Source organism: Chelonia mydas, chromosome 21 (assembly GCF_015237465.2).
Source record: "Chelonia mydas isolate rCheMyd1 chromosome 21, rCheMyd1.pri.v2, whole genome shotgun sequence".
Lineage (NCBI taxonomy): Eukaryota > Metazoa > Chordata > Testudines > Cheloniidae > Chelonia > Chelonia mydas.
In genome coordinates this window covers 1566802-1588938 of record NC_051261.2, presented here as the reverse complement: position 1 = coordinate 1588938, position 22137 = coordinate 1566802, and the positions used below count along the sequence as shown (strand labels likewise).

The 22137-nt window shown below is 38.8% G+C and overlaps 1 protein-coding gene across 5 annotated transcripts in view; it reads left to right on the top strand.

Annotated features, from left to right (window-relative positions):
* MAGI3 (membrane associated guanylate kinase, WW and PDZ domain containing 3) overlaps positions 1-22137 on the top strand; it is a 200753-nt gene that overhangs the window by 115068 nt on the left and 63548 nt on the right. For all 5 annotated transcript variants that reach the window (XM_037884883.2, XM_043533784.1, XM_037884882.2 and 2 more), the window contains 4 exons: positions 2656-2865; positions 3743-3917; positions 5988-6067; positions 10941-10998. In XM_037884883.2, coding sequence (XP_037740811.1) covers positions 2656-2865; positions 3743-3917; positions 5988-6067; positions 10941-10998 — 523 coding nt within the window. The remainder of the gene's footprint in view (positions 1-2655; positions 2866-3742; positions 3918-5987; positions 6068-10940; positions 10999-22137) is intronic.

The window sequence follows — 22137 nt, the reverse complement described above, 5'->3', positions numbered from 1 at the left end:
ATATACCATCTCTTTAATTATATTGTATAAAATATCTGCAATCTTAGTTGTGTCCTCATTTTCCCTTTTAATTGTAGTTTGTGTGTATTGCAGCAAGAAAAGCCTAGTGTGGTTCGCCCCATTGGCCCTTCAAGCTACTACGTGGTTTCCTTTCCTTCTCCTGTGCACACGCATTGTACTGCCAGGGATCTTTCTCTGCACTCTCCCACTTTCTCCTGAGGCCTCTTCCCTGCCTGCTACCCTGTTCTTCTGGGTTTTGTTTTTTTTGCTTTTACACTTCAGGCCATCACAGTTAGTCTGCTGCTGTGGTTGCTGTTTGGGTCTTCTCTCTCCATTGTATCTCTGTTCGTACTAGGGAACTAGGAATATTCAGCCTGTCTGGGTATCTAAAGCTAGGAAGGAAGGAGTAATTGTAGTGCGAGTAGACATGTGTGCTAGCTTTAATCTAACCAGTGCAGGTAACAATAACAGTGAAAACATGGCAGTATGGTTCCCAGCATAGGCCAGCAAAGTGAGTATGCCCCACAGTTCCACAGTGGACTTGTACTGTTCTGAAGCCCATGCCTCCATGTCATCACTACTGTTGTTACCTGCACTAGCGAGATTAAAGCTAGCAATGGTAGGCCTATCTACTGTTACAATAACACACTAATTTGTGATGTTGACATATCTTAAGTGGCTGCCTGTGTGTGAGTGGTTATGGTTGAAAACTGTTCTAAACATAGGGCCACGGGAAGCAGTTAGCATTAGAAATATGTTCTAATATTTGTTAAACTGTAGCTGAATAATTATGACCTTATGCGGGTCAGACAAGGCTTTTCTCTTTCGGTATGAGTTACTAAAGTTAATTTTCCTGTTTCCATCCTGAGCAGGAATCCTCAGTCACTGACTAGGTCCATTAATACTTTTCATCTTCCTAAAGTATTTAACTAGGCATAGAACTAACTAAAGTATAGGGGTGATATGGTTAATATCCTTTTGCTCAAGGACCAGACAGGCATGGGCTCTGTTTTTAAAGACGATGGCTACAGTAGCTAAATCAAGGTCTCAGATGTAAACCCTTTTTTATATAACATCATAACCTGGCTCCTCTTAAATTTTTCTTCTGGATTGAAACCTGGTGTTGAAGGTTTCTAATCAGGAGCAATGTATTTTAAAAATATAGATATATATTAGTTTGTAAAATTTGTTTTTACAATAGATTTAAAACATCCTTGTTTAGGTACCCTTAACTCAAATATTTTTTTTCAAAAAAAATCTGGCGTGCGCGCGCGCGTGTGTGTGTATGTATATATGCATATGAAAAGTAAAGTAAAAAGGCTATTTTTATGCATAAAAATTTCCACTAGAAATATCTGTATTAATATAGATTATGTAAATTTCAAGTGATTACTTCAGTGACTAAAGCTTCTTCAAGAGTAAATACATTCTAGAAATTGTATAAAACCTTTTCTGTGTAAAAGATGATGAAACTTGTAAAGAACTATTATGATTTATTGGACATTTTCTTGAGATTTAATTCTTCACTAATATGAAAAATAAAATAAATGAAAAGGTATATTACTGTTAAAATAACCAAAAGAAGGACATTCTTTGAGAGGCTCTCTAAGCCAAGCTCTTTTGATTGTGCCATGGTTTTGCAGCACATACAGTATGCACAATTGCCCAGCATCTGGAGATCCCCTCACCAACTAGACTTTAACAAGCCAGGCTAACCCGAAGCTTTCACCTTAACTCCCATTTTCAGTTGAAGCCTCATCCTTAATGGTATTTGAATATAGGGGATTTTATTTAATATTTTATGCAGTCAAAACAAAATCTATCTACCAAATGTTAACCCAGCAGGAGTCCTGCTAAGCTCTGTGCTCCACTCCCTAATTAAAATCACATGATTGATTAAGAGGAGAAAACCAGTTATTTAAATTCTGTTTGAGCGTTTATTTTATTGGGAAAAAATGCTGATCCTTTGAACTTATACAACATATTAGAATCAAAATGTTTTCAGTTTTCTCAGGTATAATTCAGTATTGCATTGATTTATTAATAGCTTTATTAGGTAAGAAAATTATCAGCTGAAAACATAGGATTACAGCTCTAAGAAATCATTTTTTAAAATTGCTTTTGTGCAAATAGATATTTTGCTTTTCAGCATAAAATTAATTTCTTTTTAGCTTCAACCTGCTTACAGGCTGCAGGTTACTCCAGATTAGTTAATTACTATATATATTTGCTGTACATTAGAACAGAAATTATTTTGATTGTCAAGGTAATCCTCTACTTTACTGCTACCAAGCTCTGCTATAAATCTCATTCTGGAGCATTAGTGAATGCAAGATAAAATAACAAATCAGTCTCTAGATTTGGAAACCTGTGTAGGGCAACCACTTTGGAATTAAATGCATTATACCCAGATGTACAATGACAGCTTTGCAGAAATACAGTGTAGCTGTAAATTCCAGTTTTTGAGCATTCACCAGTTACTGATAATGCTGATGTCTTAAGTAGTGTAGTAAATTACCTTTTCATTCAGGTATTTCACAAAACTGTTACTGTGGCAGTAGAATATGTACTGTGACTTGAGCCATTCCTGTGATTGTAGAGATCTTTACCAGATATCACTGCTTCTGTTTTGTACCATCTGTTTCTTAATGACAGGTAATTTCTATGGTACTCCAAAGCCTCCAGCAGAGCCCAGTCCCTTTCAGCCAGACCCAGTGGATCAGGTTCTTTTTGACAATGATTTTGATGCAGAATCCCAGAGAAAAAGAACCACTTCGGTCAGCAAGATGCAAAGAATGGATAGCTCTCTCCCTGAGGAGGAAGAGGAGGAAGAGAAGGAAGCAGTTAATGGCAGTGGAGGTGCAGGTCAGTTACAAGGGGAGAAATTCCTGACTGCAGTCAAGATTTTAATCAATCAAATTGTCACTCTGAAATTTTCAGATTAACTTGGGTAAAAGCACTGTCACATGATCCGAAAACTAGGTGAAGGAATGTGCAGAGCAAGTGATAATGAAGAACAATGCATTGAAACTGGAACAAAGTGTCCAGTGGGATGTTGCAAAGATTAGTCTGAGATCCTATTCTTTTTAATATTTTTATTATCTCAAAAGAGGGACAACCAGCACATTAAATATGCAAATTATGCTGCATCTAGGCATTTCTTGTAAGTCACCCATTCAAGTATGGATCTGGCCCAGTATTGTTTACCTTCAGAGCTGAAAGAATAAGAGCGTAGGTGATCTGGCTGCAGTCCATTTTAATTTGTCACAAATACAGAATCTTAAAACTGAGGTTATTGGCAATGGTTTCTAAACTGAAGTGCTTAAATTCCCACTATTTACAACCTGGTGCACTGTTGTTTTCCTCATATCACTCACTGTGGTTGTGGTCTCGATAGTTGGGTCTTGATACACTGAGAGGAATGATGGTGTGAATTCTCTAATGCTGTTCTCTTTGATAGGAAATGCAGTAAGTCGTCTACCTAGATGTGTTCCAGTGTTGTTTTTTTCAGCCTAGGCTCAGACAAGTATGAGGTTAATGCTGTTTGGCAAGGGAAGAACAGAACTCAGTGTGTTCACTTCAATTTTTTAAAGTTCACAGCAGAAAAAAATGTAGTCGAAAAATACCGATAAAATACAGTGGTGTTCGGCATTCTCTCATACTGAGAGCAAAAGGGGTGGTTCTTTGTGAGCAAAGCAGCATGAAAATCTTAACCGTAACACTTTCCTTTAAACAACTTCAGAAAACAAAGAGAGACATTCAGATTCTTCTGACTGGATGAAGCCTGTTCCTAGTTACAACCAGACAAGCAGCTCCATGGATTTCAGAAATTACTTGTCAAGGGATGAGAGCCTAGAGCCTCTACCCAAGAACTGGGAGATGGCCTACACAGACACAGGCATGGTCTACTTCATAGAGTGAGTAGAAGTTTGTATCTTTATAGATTTAATGTATCTTCCTGAGATGCATGAGCACTGAGAGTCTCTAGTCACAGTCTCTCGAGATAGTTCTGCTGATTTTTATATATCTTCCTCCCTACCCACTTTTTATTCCTGATGTCTTTGCACGAAAATATAATCTTCTGGTTTTGAAGTCGCAATCTGTTCTCACTCAGTGATCCTCACCAAATGTTGCCAGTTTTGTGTGTTTGATTTCATAGTGTTTCCTGTGAAGATTATAACAATGTCGCTTAGAGAGGACAGTGATGTTGATTTGAGGAATAAGCTTCAGGAATTTTATTTTCATATATATCTGTATCACAGTATCCCTATTTGGTGTCTCCAGCATTTTCATCCAAGTAGCTTTTCCTTCCTATCAGTCTTCATAGATGGATGCTTTCACAGCTATCTTAGCTACCATATATAGGGACTTCAGTGTCGTGTTTATTTTCATGGGGAAAATGTAGATGGGGAAAGAATCCATGTAAATGCTATTAGTAGGATAGTGTTTTGTGTCTGAATAAATTAGGTGGAAAAGCACAATGGTTCCATCTACAAAGTCAGTTAACTTATTTATGATGTGAATTCTGTATCACAGAATGCAAAGCTCAGGTTCTGTGTTATTAACTGGATAAGGGTCTAATTTTATGTGTACTTTTACTATGCAAACTTTCATTGTAATTCATGGGATTTCCCTTATTCTCTCTGTTCTGCCTGTGATCTCTGGTATGAAATGGAATGTGAAAAGCAGCTACTAGAATGTGTAATAGTCTGTTTCATGAATTGTAAAGCATCAGACTACACTGACGGCTAAGCACAGGCAAAAGTTAAGGGTTTTTTCCCCCAAGGTGAAAAATATCTATCCTCAGAATGATTTTTTGTAGTAGCTTCAATGGTAAGTGTACGAAAGGGTTTGTCATACTTTGTAGACGGAAAAAAATATTGGATGGAGAAGAACTTTATGCTGAGACTGTGCTGCCTAATGCATATGTATAGGGCAGAGTTAGAAATCCCTGAGTAAAGGGTTTATAATCACAGCGTCAATAGACCTGAGATAAAGTATGGTTTCTGGATAACTCTGCTCAGTTATGTTACTGTTATCTCAGAGTTAACATGTACCATATGTTCCTGCAGTGCAATGATAAGTACTTCTTGTCATGGAAGAGCAAAATCACTAATCTTGCAAACTCACTAGCAAATTCTTATGTGGTTTGATTCAGAGTGGTAGCGGCCTTTACATCTACATTCATATTGTGACTTCTTAAAATATCTGTTTTCTGGAATACTTAGGTTGTATTAACTTTTTAACAGCTATAAGATGTTTTTTTAGGTCTTATCAGTTTTTCTCCATTACTTTTCCCATGGCTCTTTTCATGATCAACCTATTTTCGAGGTGGTGTCAAACATCTTAGGAAAAGATTTGTGCTTTTTAATATCTATTTCTCATAATTAAATTTTTAAAACCAGCTAAGGAGAAAGTATGTATTTTGGGTCTGTCCTGATGAGAACCAAAAGGGACAGGTGTATTTAGTGTGCTCTTATTTCATTGGTTCTGTTTGTTCTCTATTTATATATACGTCTACACAGTTCTGCAGAGCCGCTGAATTCAGCTCCAGGCACAAGTTGCATTGACTATTGAGATGTCCAATATTTTTTGATAGATGAAACCTCGACTTACCTCACTCCCAAAAAACCTGCTACTTTTAGAGTGAAACTGTGGCTGTGAATACATACCTTTGAAATATTTTTTACTGCTCAGAAACGTTTGCACTGCTGTAACCTCCCATGTCCCAGTGGTACAGAAAAGTCTCGAGTATGTTAATAGTTATATTTAAGTGGTGCCTTTCCTAGGTCGCATTTTTGATGTGACAGAGGTGAGAATAGCAGGTACGCTGATCTAGAGGCAAAGATTTGCACGTGGAAGGAAACTTATGAAGAGAAGTGCTAAGTATAATAGGTTAAATCCCTTCCTTGGGAGTCTTTTTCGTGTCTCTCCCTTTATCTCCTGCTGTTTTTCTGCTCCTGATTGGGTTGTCCTATATTCCACAGTCATAACACCAAGACAACCACTTGGCTTGATCCTCGGCTCTGTAAGAAAGCCAAAGCTCCTGAAGACTGTGAGGATGGAGGTGAGATGTTCAGAATTCTGTCTGTCTGCTATATGTAATGCATGTTTGGATGTTGTTTTTCCTACTTGAAAACCAGACTCAAATGGTGTCCAATTAGCATGTTATCAGTAGAGCTTATGAACGCACAAAGTATGGCTCTGGTTAGGAGTTTTGTTTCAAAGACTTCATTTCTTCTTTGCCATTTGGGACTAACCAGACAGATCAATTTTACCTTCAAATGCAACCTGGAATAGGCGTTTACTTATGCTCTTGTTTCAAGGTCAAGTTCATCTGAAACCAAATAGAATTCCTAATAAAAAATGGGACGTATTTGCTTGTTTACCAACCAAAACTAGTCCCGAGGCCTGTGGAACTGGCTGTCTAGTTACTTTGACTTGATTCATGAAGGGACTTTCTGTGGGATGTGGTAGTAATGAATCCTTAAGCACTTTGGAAAGTCTTTTCCTTATGCATATTACATATTTTATATCAAGTTCAACTTCAGGGAGATCTGGGTTGTTCCTAAGAATGTTCTCTGCACTGATGGGAGAATTAAGTCATTTGGGGATCTTCGGATAATGCTGTTTGTGACTGTCAGATGTCCCTTATGGAGTCACTTCCAGGGTTCTTTACAATTCGATAAGATCTATCATTGCCAAGACAGAAGTTTCTGCCTGAAGTTTATAATTTGTATTCTTTCTACATTATTTTGAAACCATTAGGGTATGGAGTTAAGTGCCTATGGCTTGGCAGCAGTGGTAGAATGACTGGGCTTGAGAGTGGCTTCAGCATATTTTCACTGGGACAATGGAGTTTAAGTGAATTGTGGATACACACAAATTCTGGAGAGCAGAATGACACATTACTTGATTCTAAATTCACTGTAACCACTGAGGGGAAAGACCTGGGCATCTTTGTAGACAGCTCAGTGAACACCATTGTTCAAATGTGCAAGGGAAAAGCCCCTAAATACCAGAATGCATAGATGATGGGCTACAATATAATACTGAAAGTACTGCCTTGTCACTTTATATCAGTAGTAGGCTCTCACCTGAAATACTCTGTTCAGTTTCTGGTTGAGAGAAAGAAGTGAAATTTTATTAGAATAATGGAAAAGCTTTTGAGGACAAGGTGGAAAAAATTAGGGATACAATAAGTGTACAAAATAACAAACAGTAAACAAAAGGCAAATCAGGTGCTCCCTTTTACCCACTGTCATAATACAAGAACAAGGGCACTTTGAATTAAATTGAACGTAGCAGATTTAAAGGCGATAAAGGTAAATACAATGTATAATTAACCCATGAAAAACTCATTGCCACTAAAGATTATTGGGGCCAAAATCTTAATAAAATTTTTACAAGAATTGGACATTTGTATGAATGAGAAGATCCAATTACATTAGATAGAATTTTTTTAGAAGAGATATAAATACTCATGCTTTAAAGCATAAGCAACCCCTAACTAAGTTTAGGAAGAAACTTCATTGTCTAGTAAGAGATTTCTGTACCATCCTCTGAACCTTCTGCTATTGGTCATTGTTAGAGACAGGATTCTAGACTACGAGAACTTCTAAGATAAGTGGTAGTCCCAAAGTGAAGGGATGGAAGAGCCTTTGGACTTCATATGAATTGACCCTTAATTGGGCCAGGTGCAGGAGGCATAAACCAAGCTACAATAGGTGGCTTTATTGTAGGAGTATTTAAAATCTCTGAAGCAGTTGCACGTTTTAAGCATCAGTGTCGTCTTATTTCCATTTAGGAGGGAGCCCTAAAGTATATTATAGTTTATAATCAAGATAGGCATCTGTATTAGCAAGTTTGAAAATAATTAGCCTCTTTTTAGATACTAGAAAATACGATAAGATTTTTAAAGAAATCCTCACAATCCTCTCCTATCCCTCTGGCATCTGAATCCTGTCTAAATTAATTTGACTTTAACATTTCCCTGTTTGTCTGGTTTCATGTGGATAATTTTTCAACAGAAGTGCGAGTCCCTGATATGTGGAAGTGCCCTGGAGAATTCATTTTGCCTAAGCTGTCTCATGTCTCCCAATGATGGCAGAGCTTAAACCTTCACTAAATAAAGCTTAAAGGGGGTGAACACTGACAGAATTTTACTGCTTCACAGAGTGACAGAGATGTTTGAGGATCATAATCTAAGCAGGGTTCCATAGTTAAAGTGCTTGTCAGTCATGCTTTTTCTTCAAGCAAAATCCTATCAGTTAAATAGAAAAGAGGTAAATGCCAAGCTGCAGTACCAAACTAGCTACCTAATTTTGTTAGTAATGATTCATTGCTGTTGGGAATGTGTTGTTGAAATAATGTGGCTAGCAACTGGTGCTTTAGTTCCACGGAAGGATGCCTTGTTGTTCTGCAGTCACTGTTAGGGGAAGGAGGAGTCTGAGATTTTTGTCCTGTGTGTGGCAATGCTTGGACTCAGCCTGTTCCCCAGTGATACAGAATTTCCATAGCTAATGATTCTCAAACAAGAACGCTCTAATCCTGACCCCTGTGTGTATCATTATCTGTAGCATTCCCATTAATCGCAGCTGCCATGGTGAGTCAGACAGAATGAATTTGTCTGTGAAGTAATGTTGGTCTATCCCAAGGATGGGCAAACTACGGCCCGGGGGCTGCATCCGGCCCTTCAGACATTTTAATCCGGCTCTCAAGCTCCTGCCAGGAAGTGGAGTCTGGGGCTTGCCCCGTTCCGGTGCTCCAGCCAGGGAGCAGGGTTGGGGGCTTGTCCACCTCTGGTCTAGCCCATTCAGGGCTTTAAAGAGAGAGGCTAGTACCAAAACTGTATCAGCATTCAGACCATAGTTGTCACTAGCAGAATCTTGAACTAACTTCCTTCCATCCAGATTCCCATTTCCTTAAGAGAGTGCAGTAGCAGGGATACATTCTTTCCATTTTAATATGGACCCTTAATTACTTCAGTACAATATTTTCCATACTAAATCCAAGACACTTCTAGTCTTACTTTTCAGTTTTCTTGCACCCCAACTGGCTTTTTAAAAATAATGCATATTCACTGTCTTCTCTAATATGGGACAATGCAGGGAACTGATGGGGTGGTTGGCAGTAGGTAACTAAGGGTTGCCCTCCGTCACAATTTATGATTTTTTTGGGGAGAGTATAGGAACTGACTTGCATTTGTTTCTGTTCACCTCTTGCACCAAGACTTCACACTGTGAATCCGATCTGTGAGAATGTTGGTGGTAATCAGCCTACAGGCAAATCCTGCAGACGCTTGCAAGGCAGTAGTGCAGTGTAGCCAGCCAATAAAATAAAAATGTACAGAGAAGCAGTCTCTGCAGCAAACATCTCCCGTGTTACAAGAGTCAATAGGCACTGAGGCAAGACTGAAAACAGCCTCTTATTCTCCTAAATCTATTCTTAATGAAGCCAGTTTGAGCCACTGCCTCATACTGCTGCTTTATTAAACGTATGTGAAGCCCACCAGTGGGAGAGGATGGGATAAAAAAAGGCATTTTAAAGAGAAAGATGCAGGACATCCTAATGAACAGCACTTAAACAAATAGTCCCTCTGGGGCATTTGTCAAGTTCCGCTGAGCTGTACTGATACTCATAATTGGTAACATGCTGCCACATGCTAAGAAAATTCCTGTTACCTTCAAGCCTGGGGAAGCCACAAACAACAAACAAAATAATTACACAGAAATCTTACCCTTCAAAACAATCCAGACGTCTGAAAGAAAAATAAAAGGCAATTTGTGTTCCAAATGGAACAATATTTCCATTTTGTCTTAACTTTCACACCAAGCTCCTTTTCAAACAGCGTTTCCATATTTACATCTCTATGCTCAAATTAGAGTAGCAAAGCTATAGCAATCAGGCCTCTGTGGTGACAGCTTGTTGCATTCAACCAGTAATGCTCTGATTCTAGCACCTGTCCTACAAGAATTTGAATTTAGTTCAGAAACGAGGGAGCTTTCTGATTTTTTTTTATGCTGTTTCAGTATGAATGTTTATTTTGTAAAGATTTAATTGCATTTTGCACACCATTTTCAGAATATGGGATCATTAATTTCCCTCCAGATTTGTTGCTCTGGAGACTTGGATTCAAACGATAACAAACACAAATGGAAATGAGTTTGGGGTGATGTCTTTTCAGTCTTCACTTGTCCTTGTCTCCACTGTACTGCCTCTTTGATTCTGATTCAGGAGCCTAGATGTAAAGTAGCAAGGATGCAGGTCAGGACTACGGTGCATTGGGAGAGCTAGGTGGGGAGACTGACTGGAATGTTGCAGGTCTGGCTTGAAATGCATTGGTGTTAAGGGGATGTGTGTGTAAAATTGGAATAACGAGGGGGTTGCAGGTCAGAATTTAGGTCCCTTGGCAGAGGTTTCTGGAAGCACAACATGACTGGAATAGAATGGTCCCACAATTCAGGGCTGAGATGGTTTGAAAGTGCTTTTTTGGGAAAAACGTCAATATCTCCTTTCCACGCTATGGGTCAGCCATAGACAGTGCTATCATATAGTTACAGATTGGGGAGTTAAAAACAAAACTTCACAGATGAAACTGGTTATTTATAATTGGCTTAGTCTAATAAAATGAGACCTTTATTTTTCTCTTCTTCCTTTTGTTACTTAAGATATTTTTGTGCTTCACTTTGAAGCTTGTTAAAACTTAATTTTTTTCTTTAAAATGCAAGTCTCCTCCTCCAATGGACCAGTGAGTACAGGGGGGCCCATTTTCCCTCTGGGAAATGCAAGCACTCAATTCATGGGAATATATAAATTGCTTTCATATTGATACAGTCCATAATCTCTCCACTCATCTTTTTTTCACATGAATGTTGACATTTTCAAATACTTTTCCACTATAGTGCAGAATTTTGTTCATTCTTCTGTTCCAATTACAGAGCTTCCTTATGGCTGGGAGAAAATAGAAGACCCTCAATATGGAACATACTACGTCGAGTAAGTGTTTACACCAATTATTCACTTCATGTGGACATCAGATATGGTAGAGAACAATGAAACAGTCGCTATGTAATAAATGCAAATTGTAATGCAGCTCATTTAATGACTATGTATCCAGTGCAAATTAAGAGCCAGTTCTGGTGGCCGTAACTGAATTGTGCACTATTCCTATGTGTTAATATGTAAGATAGTGTGAAGGGAAGCTACACACATTAAGTAAGATACATCCATCTATCATCTGGAGGGGAGGAATCAAGTAGTAACCATTGTCCTGGGCTGGAAACCAGAGAGCAGCAAGTAAGCAGTAGGATTCACTTTGCTTCTCTGCCTCATACATGTCTATGTGACTTTTCTTTTATAACTAAGAGTTATGATAGTTTGTTACAACGGTAACTTTATCTGGCATTAATGATTTTGCCCAAGTGGTTGAATCTTTTTTAATATCCTTATTATAATAACTGAAGATGCTGAATGTATGTTTAAAGAGATCAGAGCATGTTTCTGTTCTGAAATACCTTTAAAATGGAGCCTCTCGATTTAAAACAGTAGCGCTTGCTATTCACAAACCAGTGGGAAATTGCTTTCCCCTCATTCTTGGGTTCCAAAGCAGCACCATGTATTAGAAAATCCCTAAACTACTGTGACTGGCTTGCTCAGCTTCAGCTCAGGCTGAATGAAAACCACCTTCAATCATCAAGAGAAAAATTAGCGGAGAATTGAAAATATTAGCATTTGTTGGATAAATGTTAGTGAGATCTCTGCAGAGCCAGCACTGTTGTTTTAATATTGTCCAGGCTAATAAATATTTTGATACTTCAGTTCTGCTTTCATGTTTCAGTGTTTAGCAACAAAGGCAACAAAGACAACAAATACCATGGATGTATGGAAGCAGCATCCACTTGGTGTCAGGAGAAGAAATAAACGTTTGCTTTGCTAAGCAGTTCTCTTTTTACCCAATATTATGGTCTACAGCAGCTCTTTTGAAATGTGCAAAGTGATGTTAAGATAGATAATATACTTATATTACTCAGAGTTCATCCTGTCACTTCAAAAGCAGCCTCAAAAGTCAAGGCTGAATTGTATAGTTGTTGAGTTTCTGTTTCGAGTATTGAGAAATTAGTAGTTGGAGTATGCTTCAAAGGCTTAATCTTTGAGCTCCTCATGAGGAGATGGTTGGTCCTGCACCTGAACAAGAAACTATGGCATTGTCCTGAATAACTAGTTAACAAGATATTTAAATATTTAACCAGGTTTTCTTTCCTGCAGTGTTAGTTGAAATTCCTTTGGTTTTGATAATCTGATTTTTCATCGTAAGTGTTTCTTTTAATTTTTCTCTCTGTTTAGGTAATGAAAATAGGCTACTCATTTTCACTTTCTTTGCTCTCATGAATTAGCACAATGCTGTTGTGTTTGAGTTGCACATACTACAGGGGAACAAGCTATTAAGATTAGGCTTTGTATAACTTTTTAAATTAAACTTTAAATTTTAGTTCTCAATTGCGATTATCCTTTGAGAGAAAGGAGCAGAATATATGGATTTCTGTAATTTAATGGCTATGATGCTGACCCTTAAATATATTCAGTGCTGTAGAATTTACATTGTATGTTTATCCTTAAGCGAAAACAGTAATTTCCAAAATCACATTTTATTGTATTAGCAAACTGGATCATATTTATAAAAACTACAATAAAAGAACAAAATCTTAAAGGTACATAAAATTCAAAGAATGCTTTGAAAGAGAGAGAGTCATAACACAAAAATATAAACATTAGAATTTGGACAGTCACAAGGGAATGAAGATTTACCGCCCCAAAAAAAACACAAAAGGTTTTTTTCAACGTTGAGCTGTCCTTTTATATTTACTCTTTTGCTGAAATGAAGCAATGTGAGCTTGCACATTGCAGCATTCTTTGATACAGTATGGTAATCACTATTAGGGATCTGACAATGTTTGGCAATTGAATCAAGGAGAATTTTCTTGTCCGGTATCTCAAAGTTTGGGGTTTGCTTGGGGTTTGAACTTTCTATTAATGCAAAGTTACAATAAAATGTTAACATACTACATTGTACATTACTTGTTACTTATTCAGGATCAGGTTAATATTCATAGAACCTGACTAAAGGAGCTGGCTTGCTGGCTGGGGAGCCCTCCTTCTCTGAGTAAGTTAAAAGGGTAACCACATTTCTGAATACCGATCTTCTTTTTGGCACTTCTCTTGTGTACATAGTTGGTGTGAAAGCTTTTCCATTACAAGGACAGTCCACATTTTACTATACCAGAATTCCATAGGAGAAGTCACATTTTTCCAATAATATGCAATATAAAGTCTGTTTAAAATGTAGATCCTTTATGGGAGCATTAAGTAAGCAGGTCAGGGGATCTCTGGAAAGCTGGCCTTTTTCTTATAAAGTTAATCTCTTTAATAATTTCTTCTGCAAACCATCGAATTTATGGACACAACCACCACATGTGCAAGTATGTTCCCCTATCCCTGCAACCCCTCCAAACAGAGTGCCTCCCTAGTAGCAAAATACAGTGAATCCTAACCAGAGTCAAATACCAACTATTCAGTAATTTGTAAAAATTTTCTTTGTGAGCTACACAAATTGAAAATATATATCCACTTTCCCATATAGAGACTCATTCATCTAGATCAATTTCTTTGTCCAGCTCTCTCTCCTATTTTTTCAGCTGGGTTGTTTTCCTATCAATATCTTTGTCAATCAAAATTGTATACATCTTAGAAATTAAATCTTCTGTTCCAGCTTGCTACTGGGTCAACTCCTCAGATGTGCTTAAAGATCTAGATAGAGCCGTCTTGTATCCAGATTTCACAATAAGGTGTTTGACTTGTAAATACTGAAAATACAGGATCTTTCTATTATTTACTTTATTACATATCTCTTGGTACGATCTTAAATCAGGACCCAGCATCAGCTGTCCAAACTGAGGAATGTCAGCCCTTACCCAGAATGAATAATCACTTTGATATTTCCTAGGGATAAATTCGTGATTATTAATGAAAATAACTAAGGGAGAGGGCTTGGCGACAGGAATTTTAAAAAGCTAAGGTGGGCTGGATGGGTGGCTTTTATTTTTGGTGATCTAAATTTCTTTTTAACCCAACAATTACTATAAATAACTGTATTTTGGCTACAGTCTTATTTGAGCTTTACCTAGTGTTTGGATGGCCTGTTGTTAACCCGGTTGATCGTATCTTTTAATTGTGATGCATAATAATAATAAGCCAAATTAGGGAACGCTCGTCCACCAGACTTTGCAGACTTACTCAGAACTTCAGAACTCACCCTTTGTCTTTAGTGTTCCCATATGAATTTAGTAGTGCATCTTGCTCTGTTTTTAATGGCATGACGGGGATAACAGTAGGGGGATGCACTGAAACAAAAAATAGTAACTTGGGGAGGACATTCATCTTACTGAGGCTACACTATCTAGCCAAGAAATTTCATATTTGTTCCATTTCTCCAAATCTTTTATTATTTTATGCCACAGTGGAAGGTAATTTGCTTTAAAAAGATGTTTGTTTCTCTATAATATTTATTCCTAAAAATTTTAAAGATTCCTTTACCCATTTAAATTTATGTAGCTGACAACAGTTTGTTTTGACCCTTTAGGGAATATTAATTTCTAAAATTCCAGATTTCATAGAATCATAGAATATCAGGGTTGGAAGGGACCCCAGAAGGTCATCTAGTCCAACCCCCTGCTCAAAGCAGGACCAAGTCCCAGTTAAATCATCCCAGCCAGGGCTTTGTCAAGCCTGACCTTAAAAACCTGTAAGGAAGGAGATTCTACCACCTCCCTAGGTAACGCATTCCAGTGTTTCACCACCCTCTTAGTGAAAAAGTTTTTCCTAATATCCAATCTAAACCTCCCCCATTGCAACTTGAGACCATTACTCCTCGTTCTGTCATCTGCTACCATTGAGAACAGTCTAGAGCCATCCTCTTTGGAACCCCCTTTCAGGTAGTTGAAAGCAGCTATCAAATCCCCCCTCATTCTTCTCTTCTGCAGACTAAACAATCCCAGCTCCCTCAGCCTCTCCTCATAAGTCATGTGCTCTAGACCCCTAATCATTTTTGTTGCCCTTCGCTGGACTCTTTCCAATTTATCCACATCCTTCTTGTAGTGTGGGGCCCAAAACTGGACACAGTACTCCAGATGAGGCCTCACCAGTGTCGAATAGAGGGGAACGATCACGTCCCTCGATCTGCTCGCTATGCCCCTACTTATACATCCCAAAATGCCATTGGCCTTCTTGGCAACAAGGGCACACTGCTGACTCATATCCAGCTTCTCGTCCACTGTCACCTATTTATCATAGTTTATTTTGATGCCTGATAACGGCTCAAATTCCAACATCAATTGTTCTGTAATTTTTAATTACACTTCTAGATCCTGCAAATATAACAAGATATTGTCAGCATATAACACTACTTTCTGTTTTAAACATTTTGATGCCTTTAACCAAGGGGCTGTTTCTCACATATATTGCAAATGACTACATTGACAGAACAAGCAACGGGGGGCAACCCTGTCTTGTACCCCTAGACAAAGTAAAAGGAGGGGATTGAAGTATACGAGTAGAAAACTGGTTTCCAAAACTAAACCTTACCAAAATCTGTCTGAGGTTCTCCCATTACAAAGGTCAGTGGTTTCTCAACATCCAACAAAAGAATTGCTAAAATTAACACTATAGATGAAATGCAGAGTTCTTCTGACATTACCAGATAGATGCCTGCCAGCAATAAACCCACCCCAGGTGAACACATTTGGGCAAGATGACACTCAGTCTGTTTGCAGCACCTTGGCATAGATTTTAACAGTCATATTAATTAAAGATATAGAATGGTATGATGCCCAGTTGCTAAGATCTTTTCTTTGTTTAGGAATGACCACAATTTTTGCTGCTTTCCCTGAATCTGGAATCTCATTCCCCTGCAATCTTCAGTTAAAATAGGGACCAACGCTTGCTTGTGGAGCTTTGTAATACTCCCAAGAAAACATATTGGGACCTGGAGGTTTTTTAAATTTTAATTTCTTAATTACAGTTTCAACTTCCTGTGCAGCAATTTACCTGTCGAGCTGCCACACCCTCTTCAGAGCTGAGGTAGCCTCACACTTCTCCATTACTATTTATAAATTCAGGATTTGGATGTTCTGAAGTGTACAAAGTGTTGGAAAAGTTAGCAAAGATTCCAGCAATCTGTTTGACGGCAGTTATTGAATCTCCCTTTTTATTTCTAATCAGAGGGGTGGCTGACTTATCCTGTTCCTTTTTTTTAACTTTCTGGCTAAAAGCCTATCAGTTTTATTGTCCTTTTCAGAGTATTTGTTTGCTCAGCCACACTCAGTTGTAACAGGTTAATCTTCCTTCTTACCTCAATTATTTTCTTATACACTCTTTTAGATCCTGTAGCTTTATGTCTGCCTACCAAAACAGAAAGTTCTTTAACCAAACTCTCTTCTTCAAGAGCTCTTATTTTTTTAAGGTATGATGCTTTCTTTACAAGGATCCCTTTCATTACTCCCTTTCAAGCATACCAGAGAAATCTTATATTTGGTCCCTTCCTTATCATTGTCTTCTATATATTTCTGAAACATTTCTTCCAGCTCTTAAATTCTAAGGGAGTCATAAAACATAGCTCTATTCAACGACCAGGCCCTTTGTTTTTCCACTAAATTCCAGTCTTTTAATCTAATATATGCGAAGGTATAATCAGACCAAGTTATAACTCCCAGATTAGCTTTTTGGACTGAACTAGTCAAGGCCCTAGAAACAAAAATCATATCAATCCTGGGATAAGATCCACGTGCAGCAGAACAGTGTTTAAAGTTCCTGATGCCTGGATTCATCTCCCACCAGACAGCCGTCAGATCCTCATTTTTCTCAATAATGCAACACATTTGCACTTGCTTCTCCTGAATGCCTTCTGTGCAGGGGTGAAAGTAACTTAAAGGACTTACCAGTACACCAAAGTCCTGAGCGGGGGGGGCGTGGCCTCAACTAGAAGAGGTGGGCCCTTTAAATACCCAAGCCCTTTAAATCAAGATTTAAAGGCCCCAGGGCTCCAGCTGTGGTAGCAGCGCCTGGGAGCCTTGAGGCCTTTAAATCACCCCCAGAGCTACCAGCTTCAGTGGCAGCTGGGAGCTCAGGGGCGATTTAAAGGATCATGGCCTCAACCAGAAGAGGCGGGCCCTTTAAAGCCCTGGGTCCTTTAAATCGCCCCCGACAGCCGGGTTCGGGCGGCGATTTAAAGGGCCTGAGGCTCCCTGCAGTGGCTGGAACCCCTGGCCCTTTAAATCACCAGTCGAGCCCTGCCACCACTACCACAGGGCTCCAGCAGCAGGGCTCGGATGGTGATTTAAAGGTCCCGGGGCTCCGGCCGCTGAGGGAGTCCCGGGCCCTCTAAATCGCCGGCCTGGGGAAGCAGTTCTGGTCCGGCACGGTTTACGGGCCCAGACCGGCTTACTTTCACCTCTGCCTCTGTGTACACTTGATCAATTCAAAGTGGGATTTAAGCACCTCATTAGAATCTCTGCCTAGAATAATATTCCCTTCCCTAAAACTTTGCAAGTCCATTAAAAAACCGATCAAAAAAAGAAGCTTGTCCTTGATTGGAAGCATATTCGTTGGCTAAGGTGAGAAATTTACCTTTCAAGGACCCCTTAATTAAAATATAACTGCCCTCTGTATGTATGAGTTGTACTGAAACAATAAAAGGGAAGTGTTTAGCCAAGTGTTGCCAACCCTCTTCTACTAGATTGCCCTGGAGAGACACATGGTAGCTATGTCCAAGAGGCATTCAATTATTTCTCATTTTTCTTCAAGTGAGCTTCCAACAAATAGATTATACTAGGAAAATCCTCTTCCAGTGAGCAGAATACCCTTTTCCTTTTGTTGGATTGTTCAGCCCCTTAATAGTCATGACATTAACTAACTCTCCCATGAGTATCAAGTCTGTTGTCGCCCAGTATATTACCCTTTGCTAAAATCAGTGAGATGTGCAACCCCCGCCCCCAGCTAGATGCTAGGTCTCTATTATATTTGCACCTCTTCTTTAGATAGAACATTTTAGAAAGAGTTCATGTTAAACACACCAGTAATTTTACAACTCTCACATATATTGCTTTTTCTTTTTTAAAACCTGTATTGTTGTACTGCGATCCTGAATCTGACTTGCTGTACATTTTTTCATTGAGCCCCGTTTTTATTAATATAATGTTTTCTATTAAGACACACAACAATATTTAATATCTGTTTTTGTTCTCTTATCCTGTTTCACTCCCTATTCATTCCCCCATGGCCACCTGGTCCCTTGTAGCTTTGGGAGCCTGGCCTTTGGTTAATTCCTCTATCAGCATATTAGTTCTGTGCTGGGGTGTGTGGGGAAGTGTCTTCTGTTTATACGGACGGATGTGTGTGTGTGTTTCTTAAGAACCAAGCCTTATCTAATCTGATCAAACATCTTTATAACATTAGGCATTATGATATTATTATACCATCAATGAGTTCACATAGTCTTAAAATTTTCCACTATTGATGACCCTTCTCCAACCAATATACATTTTAGAATGTTTATGATAACTCTATAGTCAAACTTACTTCACCGGGGTCATCTGAGTCTCCTATTTTATTATTAACTTTTGTTATTAACTAATGTAAATTAACTATAATGTTATACCCATTAGGCATGCTGTATCCACATACACTATCCTGGGTGCTACCCAGCCCAGCTTCCATTCCATATATTCCTTTTGTCATTATAACCACATGGATAGAATATCCATTATTATTGTAATGTTACATATACTAATTTTGTTGTTCTGGATCTGGACAGTTTATTCTGCTCTCATAATCTGTCCTTTTGTCTTGACAATGTATCTTTTTGAGCTGTTCAGGTTCTCTTTCATGTCACTGATTCCCAGTGATTTCTGGGAAAGCCTTTGATTCCATTCAGATTGTTCTGGAACTGATTTAACCATTCCCATTTTTGTAAGTATCTGTTCCCCCTTTTTTGGATCAGAGTTAGACACATCAGTCCTTCCATTTAAAGGACAGTCTAAATGAGAACCCGCATTTGTATTTTACATTCTTCTATCTAAGAAGTGTGGTCACCTGGTATAGTTCTCTTTGCTTTCTAAAGGTTGAGGTTACCAGATCTGGGAAAATTTGTACGGGCTGGTTAAGAATTATCAGTGGATCAGCTCTCTCCCTCATTGCCCTGAGAATTTTATCTTTGTTGTGGTAGTGATAGAGAGAAGACAATCACGTTTTTTAATCTGGAACCTGCTGGGGTCTGGGGGAAAGGGATCTGTGAGCTCTCCAAATATGAATGTGATAAATATTGCCCAGTTTTAATGTGTCATGGAAACTATTGTCCGTTTGTCCAACAGATTTTTCCTTTCAGTCTCCTCTGGAATATATTTAATCCTTATGTAATTCTTGTATTCTGTGTTTTCCATGTCCTCCAGCTTTAATTCTGTGTTTTCCTCTTTTTTCCAGTTGTTTCAATTTTTTCAGTTAGATTAATAATGCTGTCCAATTGGTCATTTAATCCTGTTTCTACATCTAATATTTTCCCATTAATTTCATTTTTGTATTTTTATTGTAAGCCTGGAACTCTTCTCTCCTCTCCTTATTCATCTTTTTGATTTCTTACAGCAGGTCCTTTAGGTCAGCCTCAGTGACTGGTGCTTCTCCACCTGCCTCCGTTAATTTATTTGTTGCCAGGAAAATTACTCTTTCGTTTTGGGGTGGGGAGGGGAAAAGATCTTTATTGGAGGATTTCTTTCTTTTCCCAAACATCTAGATTTTCTCTTTTCTTCTTGCTTGTTGTGCCTCTTTCAAGATGACTGCCACCACACTCCCCCTCTGTTTGTCTGAGCTTTCCAAAATGGCCATTGCTATATTTCCTCCCCCAGCCACAATAGTACAATTTTATTTTATATCTTTACATTTTGTTGCACTCACCCATTGTCTCTGTACAGGATGATGAGGATCCAGTTCAACATTTCCAAGCTCGGAGTCATTTTAGTAAAAAGAAAAGGAGTATTTGTGGCACCTTAGAGACTAACCAATTTATTTGAGCATAAGCTTTCATGAGCTACAGCTCACTTCATCGGATGCATTTTAGTATGTTCTTTAGGCTGATTGCCCTGGATTCTGTTGCTGTTTTTTCTCCCAGAGCCTGGTACCTGCCAGCTCTCTTCAGCCTTCTTTTATTTTTCTTCTCAAAACTAGCTCCACAGGTGTGATGATTCATATTTAAAGCACAGAACTGTGGATTCACGTTGGCTTGGTTCCTTTTATTCTTCTTAAATTGGTTTCATTTATTCCCCCATTCTTGCAGAGAGCTGGATTAACCCAGCAACTCTGTATTCTTCCCCCACCCCCCAGTTTTGTTTCTTGAGGCTGCAGCTTTGCAGGGCTGACTGGAACTGTGATGCTTTGCATTATGTACCTTTCTTTTCTGTGTCCTCCCCTTAGAACACAACTGGTTAACTGCTTCCTGCATACATGACATAATGTGGAATTTATGGCAAATGAGATAAATGTTTTCCCAATAGAAAACTGGTAAAAACCAGACTTTAACAGATTTTGCTGTGGATGCTGAATTTTTCTTCCCATTCAACACCACGTTTCATTTAGCAGGAGGTCCAGTTGTTCTCATTGTCTGGTGTGTGTTCTTTTGAAGACCATCAAAATTATTTGTGCTTAGATTTCAGAACCAAACACAAATTAAATTTAAACTTGAAGCTTGCACTGAGTGCTTGGGTGGCATCAACTGGTGTCAGTGTTGATCTGAATTCCAAGGGAACAGAGAAGAGAAGCTTGTTCTGTTGGATTGCTAATGTGAGCTGCTCCTGCAGCCTGCTGTATTAACAGTCACAACAGGAGGAAGTAGGGAGGTGGGTGATATTCCTTGCATCTGCAGCAGTACAGTGGAGGGGTAGATCTGGGTCCTGCAGCTTGCCCCACTTGCACTGATCCTCTCCTCTGCTCCATACCCTCCTGAATTAGTTTGGTGTACTCCAGGTTGGAGGAACACTACATTAGGCTCTCTTAAGAGATTACCAATATGGCTGCCAATTATTGCCACTTGTGATGGGAATGTTTGCCAAAATGGAGCTGAACAAAAAGCACGTACAAGTCACAGCACACAGCAAGCCTTGTATGGCAGTGACTTATAGTCACTGTAACTTTGTCCATATTCATACCAGTGTATCCAAAGGGAAAGGGCTTGTTCCCTAGTGCAAATCCCTGGGATATTCAGTCCCAACCAAAGCGGAACGTACTAGAGCAAGTTGCAACAGTTCCTACAGTGCTCTGCCCCAATGGAAAAAGTCATGAAAGTGCTCGGTGATCTTTAACAGCAAAGAACTGTGATGATGTAAGACATTTCCTAGGGCAGGCATACTTTATGGTTGAGTAATTTATTAGATTTTCAAAATGCAGGCTGTACTCAGGGTACGGATGAGCAGAGATGGGTGCACTGTGGAGACTGTGGCTTGATTCCCAGACTGTTGAAGTTTTGCATCACCAGCACAGTAATCTGTAGTGAGTTGACTGATGGAGGTAAAGGTCTGATACTTGAATAGTTGCTCTGCAGAGCAGTTACTTGTTAAACCAGATATCTTCTTTATTGTTACTGATGGTGATACCCACCAATGGCTTTAGTGGTTTTGATATGTAAAGGAGCATGGATGAAAATCTAAAATTGAGAATAAATAATTTTGATAGAAAATTTGGAGAAAAATTTGGTAATACAGATTTCTGGCCTTCTTAATAATACAATGATTTGTATAGAATTCTAGTTGCTGGAAGCCCAAGGTGGCCCACAACCTTCCTACTTCAGAGTTTTGTAGATTCATAAAACGTGTTCATGAGCCATAATATTCCAAATCCCTGAGGCGGAAGCATTTGCTTTAGTAATTCTGCATGGGTCAGTAGTTCTGTTTTCTGGAATGAGTTAAAAGTAATCTTTTGACATCTTCATGTTTTTCAATGAAAAGCTGATAGGCGTTTATTCAGGATGGTGCATTCATTCAGATATGCTGTAGAAGAGACACTGCTTTACTCTTAGAAAGATTCCTTATTCAAGAGATACTC